This window comes from Sebastes umbrosus, chromosome 3 (genome assembly GCF_015220745.1).
Source record: "Sebastes umbrosus isolate fSebUmb1 chromosome 3, fSebUmb1.pri, whole genome shotgun sequence".
NCBI classification, from domain to species: domain Eukaryota; kingdom Metazoa; phylum Chordata; class Actinopteri; order Perciformes; family Sebastidae; genus Sebastes; species Sebastes umbrosus.
The window spans coordinates 7,181,397-7,202,705 of record NC_051271.1 but is presented as its reverse complement, the minus strand read 5'-3'; the positions used below and the strand labels follow the sequence as shown (position 1 = coordinate 7,202,705).

Below are 21,309 nucleotides of genomic sequence, written 5' to 3'. Positions count from 1 at the left end.
TGAGCTACACTAGCTAGCATGTGTAGCTTGAATGCTAACCAGCTAGCTAGGTGATGTGTGTTAAAGCAGATGGATTAAGTGAAGCATCATATCTCATCTCTTTCCATAAGTAAACGCACAACAGGCAGTTAAAACCAGCCCTCATGTCAGGCTAACCCGGGTCCCCTCAGTGTAAACAGTGTAACTCAGCTAGCTGGTACCTTTGTCTCCCTGATGTCCTGTTTTCCTCCCTCCGGGTACCACTGGACGCGGACGAACCCCCGACAGAGAGGCCGACTCGGGGTGTCCACCGCACCGCTCTCAGTGTCCGAACCACCACCCGGGACTCGTCCTCCTCCTCCTCCTCCACCACCACCTCTCCCTCCACCACCTCCGCCATCATCGAGGTCCGAGTCCGAGTTAAAGTCCTCCTCTCCGTGGATCATCCGTACGAGGCCGAACCGGACCGAGCTGCGGTACCGCCCGGAGACCAGGTCGTGGGAGAAGAGCAGCCGCTGGGAGCCGTCCGCTGAGGGAGACAGAGCCAGGGAGGGAGGCTCCGAGCCCGGGCTGTTGAGGGGAGAGAGGCCCCCCGGGGTCCGGGTCGGGCTCCGGGTCGGGGATGCTGGTTCTGCTGGGTCTGGTCCTGATGCTGCTAGGTCTGCTGCTAGGGTCTGCTCCGCCATCGTTGCTCTGCCGTTGCTCTGCTGCTTGTTGTCAGGGAGTGATGAGGTGATGCTCAGAGCGCGAGGAGGATGACGGTGGAATGAGATGTAACCTGGAAGCAGCAGCAGCGGAGTGCACGTGCTGACGTTACGTCGCTACGGAGGAACGGAGCGCTGCGTAACTAGCGCAGTGGGAGGACGTCATCACGCAGTACCTTCCGTCACCACTGAGCGGCAGCGTCAGCCTCAATCTGGCATGCAGGCCATTATTTACCAGTTGTTTAACCTGATTTTTTTTGTGTATATACAGTATATATATCTATATATAGAGAGATTTTAAAAAAGCCAGCAAACACATAATTAATAAAATAAAACATACATACAGATTAATTGATTTGACATTTTGCATAGGAAAAGATACATCAATTGTGGAATTAAATAAGTATTCTCAGTTTCACCTTCCTGTTTATTGTCACACAGATTACAGCTGTTAATATTAACAGTCAGTGTGTAGAGACATAATTAACGGAGAGGGTATCAACACCTTTTTTTTCTTTATAAATTAGAATGTGAATGAAGATGTGACTTGATATATTAACAATTTATTTTGCATCTGATGTCCTGTGTATTCAACAACACTTTTATTTGGGAAATGTCATCCTGTTAGAGAACTTTGCAAAGAGTAAATTTAACAAATTCTTCTGAATGTTCATCTTGAAGAAAGAAATTTGGGTGGATTTTCCCTTTAAAGCTCGCTCACAAACACATACGTTGTTTTATTGGCTTTCACTGGCTTTTTTAATCTTTTATTTATTTACTTTTATTATATTTTAGTTTTATTTATTTATATTGCTTTTGGTTATTTACATTATTTTGTATTTTATTTTAATTTTTTTTTTTAAATTGTATTACTTAATTTTGTAACATCATTCCCTGTGTAGATATGTTATTATATGTTAATTGGTCTTGGCAGTGGGGGGTGGGAGAAAAGTGAAAATGCTCTGTGGTAAATATCTGTGAATAATATTCTTTTTCTTAAATAAAAAATATTACAAAAAAAAGAAATTGTGAAATGTATAGCTCTCACAATTATTGAGTGCAACTTGCTGGGAGTCCTGAATCTTTCTCACAGCCTATCTAAAAATATAAAAAGCATGTATACCAGGAAAAAGCTTCACACATTTTAAGCTCAGTGTTTATCTGGAGATGGAGATTATTTGCAGCCTTGTGACCCTCACAAGGACTTCACCTGCTCTTGGTGTCAGTCTGTGTTAATTGGACCACTCCTAAATAACACATGACAGTAAAGCATTGAGTTCTGCTGATATATCATCTCTGATTATAAAAAGAAGTGAGTAACACCTTGTGGGAAAGTTTAGTAAAGTTATGTCAGAGAGGACAACAACAGTGGCTTCTTGAAACTCTTAACATACAGTAGTAAAGCTTATTTAACTCTGATGAGGTGACAAACAAACTACACGCCCTCTAATCCTCTTACAGGTCTGGAAAAATAAAGCGTGGAAAAATAAAGCGTGGAAAAACCGTGAACTCGGGACTTAAAGGGGACAATGGAAAGAGAAAATCACATGAAGAGAGGTAAGTCGAGTCCTTAAGATGGCCAAGTTAAGCAACACACAGTGTGACAACATTAATTGGCAGTGACATTAATTAGTTAACCAATCAGAAGAGCTCCTTCCTTTCTAAATCTATCTGTCCTCCACTCTGGCACACAGGTGAGTGACTTCATACCTGAGGTCACTCTTGATAATATATTGGTAACGTGTTGGTATGAGACCCCCCCACAACATGTGATCAGTAAAATCCAAATCTGCTGCAGGTCTGATGGTGGCATGACGAGGATAATTCTCAACACACGGATATATCCCTCCTGACCCAGACTAAATATGTTTATTGTTCAACTTACTCACGGGGAATTGGAGGATTTGTTCATCCAGCTCGCTTCAGGATTATAACCAAGCAGCCGTGTGCACTGACCCGAGGGTATAAATACTGAAGGCGCACAGCTCTCTGCTCAGTCTCTACGCTCCATCCTGTTACGCACGGATCAGGCTTTTAAGACGAGGAGATACTAAAGGAGAGAGCAGTTTAAGACAAGGAGATACTGAAGGATAGAGCAGCAGGAAAGTCAAACAGTCTTATTCGTTTTACTTTTAACAACTTTTGTGTGATAACCATCAGAGCATGTCGGTGCTGGGCGCGTTGCCGTTCCTGAGGCCACTCCATATCCGCTCTCCGGTGTCGCAGGGCCGCCGACACACGCTGCCGGCCAGCGAGTTCCGCTCCCTCAGCCCGGAGGACGCCATCAGTGTGTTCGAGATTGAGAGAGAAGGTAAGCAGAGTCTTTAATACTTTACTGAATCAGGCCTAAATCACTTATTATTATAGATGTCTTAATTACTCCAGGACAGTTATTCCATGCGCAATTACGCACACAGGATTGTTTTCTTTCCTTTAAAGGGACTGTTTGTAAGAATCAGAAATGCTTGTTAGGAAAAAATATGATCAAACAGGGCAGGGCTCAGTTTATAGACTGGAGTTTAATTTTAAGAATAAATCAGGACATTTACAGAAAATAATTTATCTTCTTTCCAATGATCATATTCAACATTTACTTTCTATGATGTGTGGCCCACTACAAAATTGCCTAAATGCATAGGTGAGTTCAGGTGTCTTTAACCTGCATAACATCCCAGGCAGTGGTCCAGCATCATTTCCACATATGGTAGTCAGTACAGTAGGGAACATCACCTTTCTGTTATCAGGTTTCTTAATGTCCAATTTCCTCCTCTTCCTCACAGCCTTCATCTCAGTGTCCGGTGAGTGTCCCCTCCACCTGGACGAGGTGCGTCACTTCCTCACCCTGTGTCCTGAGCTGTCTCTTGGCTGGTTCGAGGAGGGCCGTCTAGTGGCTTTCATCATCGGCTCACTGTGGGACCAAGAGAAGCTTACCTTGGTAAGAGAGCGCAGGACACCTGGACAGTGATTTACCTCAGGCTGACTGGCAAGGGACATGCAAGGCGAGGTTCAAATCAGATTAACTGAAGCGATCCTGAAAGATTTAAGGACACATTTATGGTATAAATTCAGTGGGTGGAGGATAAATGTTCCACAGAGCCACTTAAATCTCACTGGAAATATTCAGATGTGTGGGAGAAAGCTTCAGCATTATTATGGCCTTTAATACTATGTGAAGAGAGATCCAGAGGCCTCATGAAATTACTGAAACTACTGAAAATCCTACTGATCTTAAATGGTTAAAAGATTCAAAAGTTTAATTTGTCACGTGCTCATTCAATGTGCAGTGAAATGCAGGGTTGCATAGGTCTACTCTTGAGCCTGATAATAAGAATCGTTGTGTTTTCGTTAACTTAGAATGAGACGTTTATATCTACATACGGACCGGGTCCTCTTCAGGGAGCCAGTCACCATGTTTCTACAGTAGCCCAGAACGGACAAACTAAACGCTGTTAACTTTTCCTGCTTGGGCCGGAGTCGAAAACGTTACTCGCTGCCGCTGTCGCCACCACTCTAAGCACTCTTCCCTTACAACAGCTGGCTCTAGAGAGGGCCATTCGGGAGTTCACGTCGGCCACCGTAGCTCTCCTACACGCTTGACACACTGGAGAAGTTGTAATCTGCGACCTCACCGCTAGATACCGGCAGATCCGACACACTGTTCCTTTAACATTAGCCACCATGAGCTACTGGTCATACCAGACCAAGTGATGCTGTTGCATCAAAACTCCTGAACTGAGCAATGGTGCGTTTTAATGCTCATAAATGTGTTCCTGTGTTCATTTACTTGTTCTTACAGTTGTCCCCTCCCTCTCTGTTTCCCAGGATGCCCTCACCCTCCACAAGCCTAACGGGACCACCGTCCACATCCACGTCCTGGCCGTCCACCGGACCTTCCGCCAGCAGGGCAAAGGCTCCATCCTGATGTGGCGCTACCTGCAGTACCTCCGCTGCCTGCCCTACGTCCGCCGCGCCGTGCTCATGTGCGAAGACTTCCTGGTTCCCTTCTACCGGAAGTCAGGTTTCAAGGCGCGGGGCCCTAGTGAGATCACGGTGGGGCCTATGGCCTTCATCGAGATGATGTACCCAGTCAGGGGCCACGCCTTTATGCGTCGTAACAGCGGTGTTTGAGGACAGAAGGACTATCTCTTTGGCTATCAGCGGTGGTGGCAGTGGCGTGACTTCTCCCCTTCTTGGAAACAGAATTAGGGGGACGTCTAAGCGTCGTCGTCGGACGCGAGCGACGGGCGCAGTGTTTGTGATCATCGCCGTGAGTGAGACTCGCTCAGCAGGCGCGTGGTGTGTGTTCTGGCTGCGAGTCTGCAGACAGCCGAGAACAAAGAGCTGCCATCCAGCTGCCAACAACAGCTGTTTGGAAAACTGGTGGGAAACTACAAATATATTGATCTGTAGTTTAATGTGAGTACAAAAAAATCATTAGAGCAAAGTCCTGAAAGAATGTTTCAAATTTGTTTTTTTTGTATAAAACTCTTATTTATATTGTGAATAATGTAATATTGTATTCAATAGAATGCTGCTGCCTTGTTTCTTTCTTTGCCCTCTTTTTTAATATGTGTTATTTATCCAATCTAACATGGTTTCCTGCTCTCTATGAAGCCAGAAAAAGGAAATTTTTTTAGTCAATAAAAGCAGTTATTAATGCATTCTGTCTGTATAGTTTGCCTTTCACAGCAGCATTAGAAGATCTCTGTTCGTGTTACATTTTGTATAACTATGAAGACGGTACGACTTTAAAGTAATTATGCCAAAGTAAACATCTAACCTTCAAGGAATTCAAATACAAAGGGAGGGATATCAGCAATCACATGTCAGATAATAAGTCAATGTTATGTACTTGAACATGTTCGTCTGTTGCTTTCTATTAAGATCTGAGTAATCCTGTCTGTCTCCATCAGTGACTGTTGTGTGTACATCATAAAATCACAATAAGTATATTTAGTATATTTCCTAAATATATGTGCATTCAGAATGTCTCCTCGATAGTCTCCTCTCGCCTTCCCCCTTGTAGACAATCACCACCTCTGCCTCCCAAAGTCTTGAATCAAGACAAATATGTTGTTGATGTTGTTGTTTTTTTACGTTTTGTTCTTCAAATAATAAAAGGATTTATTTTATAACATGTCTGCTTCGAGGTCTTTTCATTTTAATAGTTGAGAAAAAAAATCTCACCGCAAGGGCCATTTAGTAGCTGTTCTGGAGCTTTCGATCACATCACATGATCATCAGCAGATGCAGTTTACCCAGTTGTTATGAAATTGCAGATGTTCAAATTGCCATTTTGTCTGAGCACTTAAATTAAAAGCTGCTGTTTAAAAATGGAAACAGCAGTTGAGAAAACAGTCACACCACAAAGGCCATTGAGTAGCTGTTCTTGAGCTTTCGATCATATCGCATGTGTTGAATAGTTCTGTTACAGGAATTTGTGCTTATAGTTAAATGTTCAACATTAATTTAGATCCACGGAAATATAATTTGCAGTTTTTCTCACTTTGTTAAAAGAGGACCTATTATACTTTTGTGCTTTCGCCCTTTCCTTTAGTGTTATATAGTTTTTTTGTGCATGTAAAAGGTCTGCAAAGTTACAAAGAAACACTGCTCCTGAATGGCCTGAAACGCCTTGTTGAAGTCCCGCCTTTTCCTCCATAACGTGGTGATGTCACCAAGTAACACATTTGCATAATACCTGCCTAGCAGCTAGGTTGGCACGCCCTCAAACAAAGCTAGTTAGAGCGGAGCTGGAGCGGAGTCCGAAGAGTTTGGTTTGGTTGACCAATGACAAAAGAGCGGGCCAGCGGACCAATCAGAGCAGACTGGGCTTTTCGGGAGGATGGGCTGAGAAAAGTAAAGCATTTTTTGAACATTAAAGGATGTAAACATGTTTTGGTAGAAGCACAACATATAAGTATGCACCTGAAAACAAGCATAATAGGTCCTCTTTAAATGTACAACATTCATTTAGATCCACGGAAAACACAATTTCCATTTTTTTCTCACTTTAATGTACAAATTCAAATTATCTTTCAGGGTCAAACTCTCCCTGGTGTGGCGCCAAAAATACAGATAAAGTAGAGAAATTGATGCCGGATGCAAACTCAGTGGGTAACTCAACATGGTACCAACAGGAAATGTATCTTCTCTCCGACACACATAACCTCATTATTATTACTAGAGTGGCATTTATTTTGCATTAACACACATAGATTTTGACATATAAAAGCAAAACAGAACAGTACCTTGACCTGAAATCCATTTGAAAGTTTCCCTTTTTATTCCAATAAATAGAAAAAGGGTGAAATGATTTGGTCCCGTTGCAAACACAGCAGTGTAACTGTGTTATGATTGAAGATGTTGGAGTTCAGATCAAACACTCACATGTCAAAAAGGCACAGTAAAGAGGTTTCCTAAAAACAGGTGGATGTCATTGTTCATACTTAGTATAGAGCAGAGTCCTATGTTTTTAACAGTTGGCCTTAACAATCTAAACATTAAAACATTTCAATTGTTCAACACACAGCCTATTCTGTATTTACCAACTCATGTTCTCAACAACAGCAGAGAATCAGTGAGTCAGGCCAACAGACGAACTCACGTAATCTCATAACTCACTTAGTAACTCACTTAATCCTCCAAACAACAGTCATTACGGTGGCTTTCCTAACAGCCTGGATCAACAGAATCCAGGATCACCGACAACAAACAAACAAGATCTAAGACAAGAGCCGGGAACCCGAGGGAGAGATTTGTCACTTCAGGTGTTACCACTTCTGAAATACACTTTTTCATAAAGCCACCAGAACAGCAACAGTGGGTCGTTGACCACAACCCGAGAGATCAGCTGCTAGCGTCCAGATAAAAAGAGTATACGTAGAGGACAAGACTTTCTTGCATTGTTTTTGTGTAAATGATAAAAACAAAGCCTTTTACGGTGTATTTCACAAACATTTTAAGGCTCAGGTGAAACATAAATGACACATTGTGATTCTAATTTGATGCTTCGATGGAACAAAAATGCCTGTTTAGATAATTACTCCTGGAATAAATATTATTTTCATTACTTTTTTTCCAGAGTAAACCTACAAAACGGTTCAGGCACCCACTTGTGTGAACGGACAAATATAACCAAAATATGAGACATTATAGGTAGAGCTTCACTGAGAGCTTGTGTTTGTGGCAGTGACGTACGGAAAACTACGGGATTGGGAAGAACAACATGCATATATATAAGCAGCATGTGTGTGGTCGCTTTGGTAGGTTTCGGGTCAGAATTGTGTTCATCAGCATTCAGCAAGTTGATCATGAGCAGTATGCAAAAGTCAAATGAGGCATTTCTGTAAAATGGCATAGTCTGTTTAAGGCAACTAGTGGTTCTAGATAGAAATCTTACCTTAGTTGACCACTGATATATTTCCCTTTAACTATTTCAGCTGCACGGGTAATACTCGGAACACCTTGTTACCTTTAGCACAACATTTCACTGCTCCAAAGAATATTGACATGCCAAGTGCAAACAATAAACTGTATATAAAGATGGACGACATGACTGCTCCCTAAAAGTGAAACCAAAACATCTGGATCGCCCCCTGGTGGCTGGCTGCAGTATAGGTCATAAATCCCGCCTCCTCTGTGTTTAGCTGGGGACACACCAACCCGACATCAAAGAACTAGCGGCGACGAAGGCCACCAGTTGCGTCGGCTCACGTCGCCTTTGTCGTCGTCCATCTTTATATACAGTCTACGGTGCATACATACAAAAGAGCGAAGATAAAAAAAGGTTTTTAATTCTGAAAGCATTTCACGACTATTAAAACATATAGAAGCAGCAGAACTGAATGACAGTGTTTGTAGTGTTAAACCCAGTGTTACTTAGAGGCATCTGATGCATCTCAGAGAAATAATGACCCACCACGGCATCAGTCTTCCTTTTCATCTCAGCTGTTTGTCATCCGTAGAGTTAAAAGGAAAAGGGATTGTAGGCCAGAGGTGATTCATTTGGCTTCTTGAGGAACCAGACAGTCTCTCACTCTGTAGATCTTTTCCTTTAGGTCCACCCAGCTCTATGCAGTTTTGACGTCCTGAGTACCTTTTCCTGTCCTCCGATTACTATCCCATTAGCAAATTAACGTCCTAGGTAGTGCCAGACTTGACTGAGGATTAAAAAGGTTGAGTAAAGTTTGAAGGAAGTCAGCAGACTGAGGAGAAAAGACTGATTCAGTTCTATTCACATGGACTTTGATGAGTGAATAAAACCTGATAGCCACATTCTGAAAAGGCCACCGAGCTGACCTTGAAACAGCTGACCCGGTCATTGGATAGAAGATAGTGGATCGGTAGCACAGTCACGTGACCAGTAGCCCAGAGACTAGTGCACCACTTGGTTAATGTCATGGTCTATGTCGTACTTTTCACAGAACTTGCTCGTGAGGGGCAGGCAGGTGAGATGCTCCAGCCAGTGCCAGTTAATCGGGTAAATATAAAACCAGACGATGAGGGAAGAGAACAGCCCGATGTAGGCCAACATCGAGACGCCGATGAGGATGCGCTTCCGGTACTTGTCAAATCTCCCGAAGGTGACGTAGGGCAGGATGGCGAAGGAGAGCAGCAAGCCGCTGAGGAAACCGAAGATGTGGGCGATGTTGTCGATCCACGGCAGGAGGCCGCACATGAAGAGGAAGAGCACGATGCCCAGCAGCTTGAGGAAGGCCTTCCACGGCTTCTCCAGCATCTGCCAACCTTGAAACAGCTCGACAAACAGGCAGGCGAGGAGTCCAAACTGAGACCCTGCTGGACCCACCTGGAGGGAGAGAACAAGAGGAGAAGACAAGTTACAGGCTATCACACAATTCAATTAAAACCATCTTGACAAAGGAAGGTTATTAGAGTTCATGGTAACATCATTCATTTTACAGGTCTGCAAATTTCACGGTAAAATTTCAAATAGGTTACTTGCTAATTATCACCTAATTACCGTGAAATCTGCGGACCTGTAAAATTAAGTGTTACCGGTTTCTTCTATGCATTAATAAATACACATGTCAGCACTAAACGCTCTTTTTGCGGCTTCTATCTATATGTCCTGCTTGTCTAACAATATCGTTTTATATGTATAAATGTCACGACTGTTTCTACTGCTTTTAACATCCGTGTGTCCTTTTCCAACTTTTAAACCACGTCCTGTTTGATGTTTTTGTTCTGATGTATTTTAGGATGCCTTCTGTAACACCTTGGTCAGGGACAACAAGATGAAAAATAGCCTTTTGGTTAATTACGTAATTTTTTTACACCATGTGTCACACATGTCATTTGCATTGTCCCTTCACAAATAAGCTAAACTATAATCCCACTTACATAGAAAACACTCTTCACATTGCGTATACTAATGACTCACATGTACTTTTGAGCACTGGATACACGCTTCATCTCTGATGTGTACCGGAGATAAAATGCATACATCCTGCTTACTGGCGACCTTGACGTCAGTCGACAGTGTTCATTTATTTTTGCTTCAAGTAACAGCAAATTATCTTCCTGACAGTGAGTGCCTCATCCATGTATTGGGTAGAAAACAGGGTCACACAAGTAGGTCGTATAGATTTGAGTTAAAATGTGTTACGAAGGATTTTATTCCTTGAGGTATCAATAATGTATCATATCAAGTTTTTGATGTTAAATACTAATTTCCCAGCAGCTGCAGAGGAAATAGTCATAGTATAAGCAACACACACACACGCACGCACGCGCACACGCACACGCACACGCACACACACAACGTGCAAAAGTGCAATTTAATTTCAGTTGGACTTTAACCTAGTGACCAAGACAGTATTTTAGGTAGCAATTATTTAAAGTGACTCATGGTGACCATCTCTAGAAATGTCTCTTAGTTCAGTGGAAGGACTACAGTTGGAGGTGAGCAGATTAGAGTGACGTCAGGGCTGAGTTTGGAGGCTTGGCCTGGTCGGAGGCAGACGGCTAATCTGTGTTAAACTCCCACAAACAGAAAAGCAGCATGGCACAGCACTCCACCCACACACACCAGACACGCAAGCTGACACGTTCCTAAAACGCGAGCCGTAATCACTGACCGTTGGCCGACATAGAAAGTATTGGAACAGGTGTTAAAGGATGGGGCAGTTTACTGCAGGGACAGCTCTGCCAACCTCGCACATTAGCAGTTACTTACTGCTGCACGTTAAATCTGTGGGAATGGAAACGTGATTAAGGATCATGTATCAATATATGTATCAATAGCAATAGTTTTTTTTAGTTAAACTCAACTCACATCTGTGTCTAGTAAAGAGACTTTTGATTAATTTGATCTAATAATAATGTTCCACTGAAACACTGAGATTTATGAACACTCTTCTTTAAAAGGATGTTGACTTTTACTCGTCTCTCTGCAGAGTTTTAGTAGCTGAAGTTGCTGAACTTTCACAATTCTGTAGACCTGCTTTACTTGAGAGAATTATCATTATTCCAGTCCCAGCTGCCACAGGGTCTCCTTAACTCAACAGTTAAAGGATAATCCACTTAAACTGCCTCTTTAAGCGTGTTGACCGTCCTGTGTTGTGCCTTGCGAGCTCTTCCTCCGGTTTATTCCTGGTGCGTGAAGACCTGTGAGCTGGTGAGCGCTAAGCAGAGCTGGATGGTGGGATTTCTGGCTCTCACGTCATACAGAGAGTCACCTCATGTCACACACCACGCGAATATCAGATGAGAGCAACTGGTGTCGGCTTATGAACAAGATGACACATGTCTCCATGACATCAAGACATAAATACAAAAGGCCAAGAAGCAATAAAATCGGTCATTGTTCAAGAACTAAGTGCTCTCTTTGCTCATCCACTACGACTGTCCATCATATGAACTCTGGTGTGCTAGAAGGAACCTGTTGTGTTCATAAAGGTGTACAGACCAGAAGCATCAGTCCAGTCTTTGCAACAACTGTTTGGGTTTAAAAGTGTGATCCGTTCACTAAGTACCGTAGCAGTGACCTTTGTTCACCCACACAATGGCATTCGACTAATCTGTTAAAGGGGAAAGTGGGCTTTACAGAAACACACTGAAGAGAACAGACGTGCCAGTAAAAAATTAGGTAACCCAGACTGTGTTCTTTTCACACGCTGAGATTTGAACAGATCAACGTGTTGTTTTTTTGCAAAGATTATACCTTGAAATAGAAACTTCTAGAATAGAGTTCCTCTAGAAAAGGAAAGAGGCTATTGGCGCCTTCAAATGAAACTTGTGAGCTAGTGTGTACAACACGGGAAGTCTTGTTCATGATATGCTTGGTGGTGGTGTAGTGGTTAAGTCGTGAGAACACCTCTGCTAAGCAACGGCAATATTAACGTAACTGTCGGTGTCTAGAAGCCACAGAGTCTAACAATTTAGCAAGCTAGCAAGTGGGTAACATAATGCAGGAAATGCAAAGGTATAATGACAGAGGAAAAAGACGAGACTGTTGGGAATATCAACATTTTCCTCAGACATATTATAAAATTACGAAGAAAAACAATACTCAAATTACAATATATTGACTTATTATGCACCGACAAATGAGCTTCCATCAACAAACATGTCACAACTCGTGAACTCAGAGCTTTCAGACACTTTCCACTTATGAGGTTGTGAATATCACGAGATGGGGGCGTTCATATGGACTCGTTTTGTGAACACGGTAAACACGACCCCATTTGAATGCACCGATTGTTGTAGTTTCAGGCTTGCGGTGCTTTTGGAACTGACGGCAGATAAATCTATATCTGTGTTTTAAATATCAGTGGATCTCCTGGTTCATTCTTTTATTCTCTCCCTGTGTGTATGGTATAAAAAAACATGTCTCATGTGAATCACTTACAAAGAGAGGAGGTTGACAGAAAAGAACAGCATCGACTGATCAGAGTGATTTAAAAGCGTATACAGACCTCATCTAATTAGTTGCGGTTGACTCAGCAACCTCTCTCTCTCTCTCTCTCACAGACACACACCAACTTAATCTTGCGTGCCGAGAGGATTGCTTCAACTTTCCATCAGCACATCCGACGGGACATTATGGAGTAGATTAATTACGGTAATGATTTCTAAATAAAACATATGAAGCTTCCTCCTGCAGATGTATATCAGCATAAATCATCTTGTGTGTGCTGTCTCTAACATTACAAAGTCAACACTGAACTGAACCAAAAGTGGTCTTTCTCTTGTTTTCATCTTTTCAGCCTTTCAATTCAGCAAGTTCCCCCATTTATACTAACACTTGCTCAACTTATGTACTATCATTCAACATACTTATGTGTGAATAAACAGCAGTATGTATCTTTTCGGACGCACTGAGCAGTAATTTACGTCGTCACTTCCTTGCCGGTTGGAGACGTGTAACCATGGTAACCCGTACCGACCTCATGTAACCAAAACGACGGTTTGTGAGAATCAAAGTCTGAATTAATTAAAAAATATATATTACACCTAGCGAAGGGAAATCTTAAATCTTAAATTGAAGCGTTATTGATGTTACAGAGCTGTCCGTCAACGTACGTTATGAACGTTGTCGTCACTACCACATTGCATTGTGGGATATTTATGCTGCCGTAGTGTCCAGCGTTGCATACTGTAATATTTCACCGGATATAGTATGCAATTCGCGTACTATTGGTTTCATTCTAATGTTTCGGACACACTAAAATATCTCACATACTGTTTTAGGGTACTAAATAGCATGTTAGTGTGGAATTTCGGACGCAATCTGTGTTTGAGCTCACGCCGAAAAGCCCAGTCTGCTGTGATTGGTCAGCTGGCCCACTCTGTTGTGATTGGTCAACTGAACCAAACCCTTCGGACTCCGCTCCAGCTCCGCTCTAACTAGCTTTGTTTGAGGGCGTGCCAAACTAGCCTCTAACAGGTATTATGCAAATGTGTTACTTGGTGACATCACCACGTTACAGAAGAAAAGGCGGGACTTATATCAAGGTGTTTCAGGCAGTTCAGGAGCAGTGTTTCTGTGGGGGAGAGTAACTCCCGTGGACTTTGGGCTTTGTAACTCTGCAGACCTTTTACATGCACAAAAAAAACTATATAACACACTACAGGAAAGGGAAAAAACACAAAATCATAATAGGTCCTCTTTAACTATTTCGTTCTTCTTTCAAAACAAGTTGCTACCGATAGAAACAAAACCATGTCTGCCTAAAAGTTCGGAGGAATGCATACGTTAAACTTCAGAGCTATGGTCTGTGTGCGTAAATGTCAGCACAGCTTGTTCTTTACAGGCTTCACCTGTTTCTGAAACATTTGTTTAATTTTTTGAGAGAAGATTTGAGACTTGTTGTAGCCTAAAACCAACGACACAAAATGAGCTTAACACTTGCTTGGATGGCACTGCTGTCTTCATAGGAATGACTCAGCTACAGTAAAGCAGTCTCATAATGTGTTATCCATTTAAGCTCAGTTTCTCCAGGCACCTGAACAGTTAACACCATGAGGTGTTTCCTTATGGTTTGCCCCCCCAGACCTCTCTAGATGGGGGCAGTCAGGTCTGCTCTAATAATCCCCAGTGTGAGAAACCCCCTTCCGGTAAGTGAGACAAGGTAATCTGGGCTAAGCCACTGAGTGGGAATAGCAGGCAAAAAAAACTAGAGTTACAATGGAAATGTGTAAAAAAGTGTATTTTACTGGCATCAAAAACTGCTGCAACATGATCGGTAAAGGCTGTCTTGGTTTCATGTGGCACATTCAGACTAGATTTAGCAGCTATTAAGTCTAAATATAGAGGTGGCCCGAAGGAGGGGAACAGAACAATGCATCAAGTACAACAGTCTGACAATTTGGTGAGGGCGGCAGCTTTGGGTCTTTAATTAATTCAAGGAATGTTAAAAGATTTTGGAGAGCATAGGTCCATATCTCACATCTGTGTCACTACCCAGACATTTGACCAGCTCAGAGAACATTATGTCATGTGTGTCTTTAACTGTGTGAATGTGTGAATGTGTGCATATCTGAGTATGAAGTGTGAGTGCTTAAGCAATGGAAATAAATCGGCTTCTCTTGGAAATCTCTTGGCAGGAAAAGTAGTCCCCCCCCGCCCCATCCCCCTGTTCTCTTTGAATTTGCGCTACTGGAAAGTTACAGCAGTGTAAGGTCGGCACGTTTTCCAATCTAAAGCTGTGGATTAAGAGTTTATTTCAACCACATTGTTGGAACAGTGGAAGAGGCCGGTGGGAAGACAAAGCATGACGGTTTTTGGTGAGTTTTATTTTTTTTTTCTGTCTGGTTTGAATGCCGATATGTACCGCTGCTGGAACAGCTGATCTACCTTCTGAAACTATGAGTGGCGCGGCGATTTTTAATAATTTAATGACTATTCAAAAAATCGAAAATCATGACCCATCCCTAATGTCTACGTAACTGAATGTAACCTTTTGGTTTCACTTTTGTAAACACACACAGGTAAAAAAAGAAAGAAAGAATAAAAAGGTAAGTTTACAAAAAGAGGAAACTGTACTACTACTACTAGTACTACTACTCTACTACTATTACTACTTTTAGACATGGCGAGATGAGCTGATGTTGTTGTTTGTTATTCACTAACAGCCAAATGAAGCCCACGCCAACTCCCTCTGCTGAGTTCATCTTACTAACAATGTAATCATCCTGCTGCAGCCTGTATGCCCGATCAATCCGCCACAACATGAATGCTGCGTTCACACTACGAGCGACACAGCAACAGGCTACAAGTCATTCTCAATGGAAGCCGGTAAACATGATGCTACAAACTGACGGCTGACACATGTTGCCACCTGACAAAGTGTCAAATCAAAGTTGAGCTCGTCTCAACTTTTTTCAGCGCTCCAATGATGCGGTGAAGCATCAACCAATCATATTTTTGTTTCATCCTGTTCGTCAACAAGCGCTTGAGCAAAACTTCAACAGCTACTTGCCGACAATGTAGCTGGCCGTGCTTGGCCGTTATGTTGCTTTTGTTAACGCCTGCAGTATTTTTTTTTAAGAGTCTACTGTATATGTGTGCACTTCATTTGTTTGTGTGCGTTTAATGTCTGTGCATGCATGTATCCATGTGAAGAACTCACCTCAGCTCTGTAGGGCAGGAACAGGGAGGAGGCGAGGTTTCCAGTGATACCACTGAGGATATAAATGATGGCGATGCGGACCCAACCTGCCAGCTTCTCCAGGTCTCTCAGTATGGTCATCTGGAACACCACCGACACCACGCAGTGTAACAGCCTGCATCAGTCAGAGAATGACACATCTGAGCAGGCTGCTGGTATTTCAACCAGTGTATTATATCATATGCATTTTTACACACACTGCAAACATCTGCACTTTTTGTTTTTCCATTAAGCTTCCTTGGCCTGTTTGTTTGCTTGTTTTAAAAAGCAGACCGGAGGGATTTCCCACGTGCCTGGTATTAGCACTAAGCATCAGTATTAATGTTAGTGAGCAGCTCACGAGCGTTGGGGCCTCATTTAGAAATATTTCATTAAGTTTAAATCCTGAAGGATGCTGACAATGAAACCACACTTAGCAATAATTCACAGCAAACGACTGAAACGGCTGATTGAGTCAGCGTAATAGGCTTAGCACTGTGCCAAGGCATATTAAACACAAGCTATTTAGCAGTTAAGAAGTGTTACTTTTGCTGTGGCTACGCCTATACTTGAACAGCTGACTCAGCTGAAAACCAGAAAAAAAAGAAATAATAAAATTAAGAGCCCCATCTAAATATGTTCAAAGAGAAATTCTATCTTTCGTTTCGTGAGGGGTGCAGTGCGTACCCAGCATGGAGGAAGAGAGAGAGCCAGAGACGGTAGAACTGATCAGGAACATCGGGGTTGAGGAAGGGCAACAAGCCGCACACATCATCCAGACAGTTGACCTGTGCAAGAGTAATATATGAGTTTAGAAATGCACACACTGACAGACACACACACACACACACACACACATAACACATGCACACACACTACCTGTGAGCAGAGTGTGGCCTCCTCGTGGAAGTAACCATGCATGAAAGAGCAATACTCTCTGGTCGTGATCTCACATCTACAGGGGGGACAAGCAAAATGCAGTTCAAATTTTCTTCAGGCATCCTGGCAATGTAGTCGATTAATATGTGGAACAGTAGATCCAGGGGATATCTGCAGGCAGTGAACAACACACTTGTTGTCTCACCTGCCCTTAGTTCCTATGCAGCAAGGTCGTCCCTTGATGTTACAGTCCATGTGTCTGTAGCCTGTTTTGTTCGACTTCGTGGTACCCGTACACACCTGGAGACAAGCAATGAGCCGTTAAATCGACATACTGCACAATGATCTTTGCCTTTATCTTATTTCCTGTTATATATCTCAGACTAGCATAGAGAAAAATATTTTGTTTAAAGTTATTAAAAGGAACATTCATCGTGTTGATTTTGGCGGCCCCTGTGGACAAAAGCGGTAGTGTTTCTACGAGCTCCAAGAAGATCTGCAGTTCCCAAACTCGCTTTTTACTGCAGCAGGGTCTGACAGTCTGACCCGCTCAGTCCTGGTTCTGGTTCTCCAGTGCCTCCCTTCCCTCCAGCGAGCCCAGCAAAATGGCCAGGGCCTCCAGCAGCGTGGTGTCGGTGTTGGCTCCCAGGAAGCGGGCGGTGAGCTCCAGGTCCTGCAGCTGCAGATGGACCCTGCTGCTCCGCTGCAGCTTCTCTCCATCCGCTGGCATACGCAGAGGAACTTCCCACTGAAGTCGATGTGGATCCTCCCGACCACCACCTCGTCTTTGGCCTCTCCCATCTGGATTAGCAGGGACCGGCGAAGCAGCGAGGCGAAGCTCTGCTCCTGGCCGGAGGAGGAGCTGCTGCTGCCGAGTGCGGTGCTCTCCGCCTCCCGCCGGAGCTTTGACTGCAGGTCAAAGGTGACAGCGAAGGCTACTGCAGACTGGTCACTGCTAGAGGCTCCACTGGAGTCTGAGCTGAAGGAGTTTCTGGTGAACCTGCATGTCGTAAACCGTGTCGTCTGACGACCCGATGACAGACATTAAGAATGCCAATATAGATACTATATAGATAGATAAATAGTCAATCTTCTCGCTGATGATCTCGTTTACTTTTGAAGGTCAAATAGAGGCCTCAATATTAAATTGAGACTGTTTCATAACCAGTTAAAAGTTCCTTGTAGTAACTTTAAATGAAGAACGCTAGTGTAGAAAATTAATTTCCAAATAAGCAGCAGTGTCCCCTTACCGGCCACTGGGTGATGTCATCCATCCATACATGAGGCACTGCAGAGGCCGGCTCTTCACACGTTCTGGTCACAACATGCAACACCACAGGGACAGAAGAAGACTTGAAATATGGGCACTTCATTCACTTACAAATCCATAATGACAACTTACTTTGATTGTTCTTAGGGTTGTACATGTCATGTGGCACAATGATCACATACACACATTCTCACCTGGGATCCTGGTGACAGACAGAACCAGAGGACCTGTTCATGTCCAAATGCTCATCCTTCCATTTAATAAAGGTGGCCAGCGTCTCCTGCATATACAGATATTTTTGTATTCAATTTTAGTATTCATTTTTATTGAATAACAAGGGAATTTAATAATATACAAAATAGCAATCATTTGTTTAGGCATCTTGAACACTCACAACAAATATAGAAATATCAGTTTTAAATTTAAATATTAAGAAATGTTAATGTACCCAACATGATATCTTTGCATTTTCCCCACAAGCAACTTAGAAATATCTTTGTACTGAGGAAAGTGATTTGTTACATTTAAATTAGGGCTGTCAATCAATTAAAATATTGAATCGCGATTAATCCCATGATTGTCCATGATTAATCGCACATTTTTTATCTGTTCAAAATGTACCTTAAAGGGAGATTTGTCAAGTATTTAATATTCTTATCAACATAGGAGAGGGGAATATGCTGCTTTATGCAAATGTATGTATATATTTATTATTGGAAATCAACTAACAACACAAAACAATGACAAACATTGTCCATAAACTGAAACAGGAAAAATATGCTCAAATCATAACATAGCAAACTGAAGCCCAACAGGCAACAACAGCTGTCAGTGTGTCAGTGTGCTGACTTGACTATGACTTGCTCCAAACTGCATGTGATTATCATAAAGTGGGCATGTCTTTAAAGGGGAGACTCGTGGGTACCCATAGAACCCATTTTCATTCACATATCTTGAGGTCAGAGGTCAAGGGACCCCTTTGAAAATGGCCATAAGTTTTTCCTCACCAAAATGTTAGTGCAAGTTTGGAGTGTTATTTAACCTCCTTCACGACAAGCTGGTATGACATGGTACCAATGGATTCCTTAGATTTTTATAGTTCCATATGATGCCAGTATCTTCACTCTAGCTTTAAAACTGAGCCCGCTACAACCTTCAAAAAATTGATTGTGTTAATGCGTTAAAGAAATTAGTGGCGTTAAAACGATTTGGCGTTAATGTGTTATCATGTTAACTTTGAGCCCTAGTTTAAATCTTGTTGCACTTACTTTTTAAACTCTTTCTTGACAAATGTAATTACAGTAATGACCAAAAAAATGTGTGGCAGTACGCAAAGAATGATGATTAACTGCTCACAGATTACAATCTCACGTGTGAGTGTGTGTTTAGGAGTGTATGCTGTTTCTAGTCTGTGGCCATAGGTGGGTGTAACTTACTTGTGCATATTCATTGAATGTGTCTTTGTTCGACTTCTTTCTCAAACTGCAGCAGGGTTTTTTATACTGACAAGTTAATAAAGTATGAAGAAGCAGGATAAACCACTTACGGAGCAGTCGGAGCTGCGTGTCTGCACGCATCCGGAGTTGTCGTTCTGAACGCAACAGCCGGACTCTCTCTCCAGGTCTTTGGCCCTCTGGATCAGACTGACTATTTGTGTGTCCTTACGGATGCACGGCGCGAACTTGGCTCCCAGGTGGATCAGGTCGTCCTGAAAAGTGGAGGAAATTACACATAAGATACGCAAACCTGGCAAACCCACACATTAGTTAAGTCATCTACAGTGAAGAAAAACTCAAAATCAATTCCATACATTCGTTATTTCTGGATGTAGATTACGTTTCTCTGTCTGTTAACAAGCTGTAAATATGTGTTCACAACACTGACTACTTCCCACTTTATCAAGTGAAACCTCAAATGCTGAATGCGGGATACAAAAATAATCTGTTTGACACACCAGTATGTGACAGGAAATGCAGCCAGTGATAAAGTCACAAACTAATGAGGGTGTAACGCTGCTGCATCCGGCGAGGCAAAAACAGTCTGGTGGTGTAGGGAACAGTTCACTTGGGTTTTACACATCAACACAAACATCTCATGCGAGTGTCCATCGAGGCAGATAGTGAAAACAATATAGTGTAATATAGCAGCTGAATTGAGAGCAGCAAGAGACTCACAGAGCTTGGACCAATCCAGAAGTTCTGCTGTTGGATATACTTGACACTCTCATAAATACCTTTATTCTTCAGCACCTACAGAGGGCGACAGAGTGACACAGTTGGCAAATGATCTGCTAAATGTTTAACATGTAAGCACCAAAACATTTAAAGTGTTCATTTATGATTTCTGAGAGAAGAATAATTAAAAAAAAATACATTTCGTCTCTTAAATGCATCTTTTTGTTGATGAACTCTGTTTGCTTGGACAAAAAAAAGAGTTGTTTTCAATATTTAATGCTTTCAGCCATGTATTGATTGAGCAGATTATGTAAATGAAACTAGATAGCATGGATTCCTACACAAAAAAAAACAATAACCAGCCACTTTGGCACTACAGATAGCAGGATGTTTATGTCCTCTTGGTAGTAAAATGCAACTAATTATGTAAAAGAAATTCAAATAAAGTCAGTATTTCACAATAAACCTGTCAGTTTTGAGCTTCACTCACCAGGTCAGACGTAGAATGTTGTGCGAACCCCACAGGGGCAAAACCGTACGTACAACAGGCCAGCAAAGTGATTACTATATGGACAAACGTGATCCAGTAGGCAAAGTAGGGCCTGAAATACACAGCAGAGAACCACAATCAGGTGACAATCATGACTGGCCAACACAGTTAGTTCTGGTGTCAAACATCACATTACGGGGAGAAAAATGTCTTCATTCAAATCTGCCTAAAATTAATAAAACTAAACTAATTAAATAAAAAAACAAAGTAGCTGACTTCTCTGGTTAGTTTTCTCTTGCTGACTGAGGTCTACAAGTCGATTATTACTAATGTGTCTGTACACATATTAAGCATCTGCTCATTCCCGACCTGTGGCTGCGGAAGTCGTCCAGCTGCTTCTGGACGTTGCTGCTGATGCTGCGTCGGTAGTTCCGGTTCAGCCACTTCCCCACGACGCCCATGCCGTACTGACGCTTGTGTTTGTCAAATGCAAAGTGCTTAACTTGGGAGGCGATGCGTCCGCCTCGGCGAGGATGGCTCTTTTCGGGGCCTACTGTTTGTGGCGTCCTGGGCGTTCGAGATACGTCCTTACTGGGGTTGGGAGAACGGCATTGAAGAAATGGAAAAAGGGTGAGAAAGAGGGGCGAGGCAAGAGTGATAGAGGGAGCAGAAAGGTGGAGTTTAGACGGATAAAGCCGAA

The 21,309-nt window shown here is 42.5% G+C and overlaps 3 protein-coding genes across 5 annotated transcripts in view; 1 reads left to right on the top strand and 2 right to left on the bottom strand.

Annotated features, from left to right (window-relative positions):
- ube2o (ubiquitin-conjugating enzyme E2O) overlaps positions 1–813 on the bottom strand; it is a 39,748-nt gene extending 38,935 nt beyond the window's left edge. Inside the window, exon 1 of the mRNA XM_037764818.1 lies at positions 201–813. Coding sequence (XP_037620746.1) covers positions 201–665 — 465 coding nt within the window. The 5' untranslated portion in view covers positions 666–813. The remainder of the gene's footprint in view (positions 1–200) is intronic.
- Positions 814–2,701: 1,888 nt separating this feature from the next.
- Positions 2,702–6,264, top strand: aanat1 (arylalkylamine N-acetyltransferase 1). Its single transcript, XM_037763237.1, has 3 exons — positions 2,702–2,994; positions 3,464–3,618; positions 4,506–6,264. The coding sequence occupies exons 1-3, from the start codon at positions 2,847–2,849 to the stop codon at positions 4,809–4,811; spliced, it is 609 nt and encodes a 202-aa protein (XP_037619165.1). The 5' UTR covers positions 2,702–2,846; the 3' UTR covers positions 4,812–6,264.
- A 413-nt stretch (positions 6,265–6,677) lies between these two features.
- Positions 6,678–21,309, bottom strand: part of LOC119485872 (inactive rhomboid protein 2-like) — a 37,721-nt gene continuing 23,089 nt past the window's right edge. For all 3 annotated transcript variants that reach the window (XM_037765687.1, XM_037765688.1, XM_037765689.1), the window contains 11 exons: positions 20,979–21,200; positions 20,610–20,721; positions 20,120–20,194; positions 19,492–19,653; positions 18,140–18,225; positions 17,926–17,989; positions 16,881–16,975; positions 16,676–16,751; positions 16,484–16,584; positions 15,779–15,932; positions 6,678–9,492 (listed from right to left, as the gene is read on the bottom strand). In XM_037765687.1, coding sequence (XP_037621615.1) covers positions 9,061–9,492; positions 15,779–15,932; positions 16,484–16,584; positions 16,676–16,751; positions 16,881–16,975; positions 17,926–17,989; positions 18,140–18,225; positions 19,492–19,653; positions 20,120–20,194; positions 20,610–20,721; positions 20,979–21,200 — 1,579 coding nt within the window. In that variant the 3' untranslated portion in view covers positions 6,678–9,060. The remainder of the gene's footprint in view (positions 9,493–15,778; positions 15,933–16,483; positions 16,585–16,675; positions 16,752–16,880; positions 16,976–17,925; positions 17,990–18,139; positions 18,226–19,491; positions 19,654–20,119; positions 20,195–20,609; positions 20,722–20,978; positions 21,201–21,309) is intronic.

Bases quoted from the DNA above. Each gene is read 5' to 3' on its own strand.
- aanat1 (XM_037763237.1), top strand. From the start codon at position 2,847: ATGTCGGTGCTGGGCGCGTTGCCGTTCCTGAGGCCACTCCATATCCGC. The intron at 2,995-3,463 runs GTAAGCAGAGTC...TCTTCCTCACAG, and splicing joins GTTCGAGATTGAGAGAGAAG to CCTTCATCTCAGTGTCCGGT. The intron at 3,619-4,505 runs GTAAGAGAGCGC...TCTGTTTCCCAG, and splicing joins ACCAAGAGAAGCTTACCTTG to GATGCCCTCACCCTCCACAA.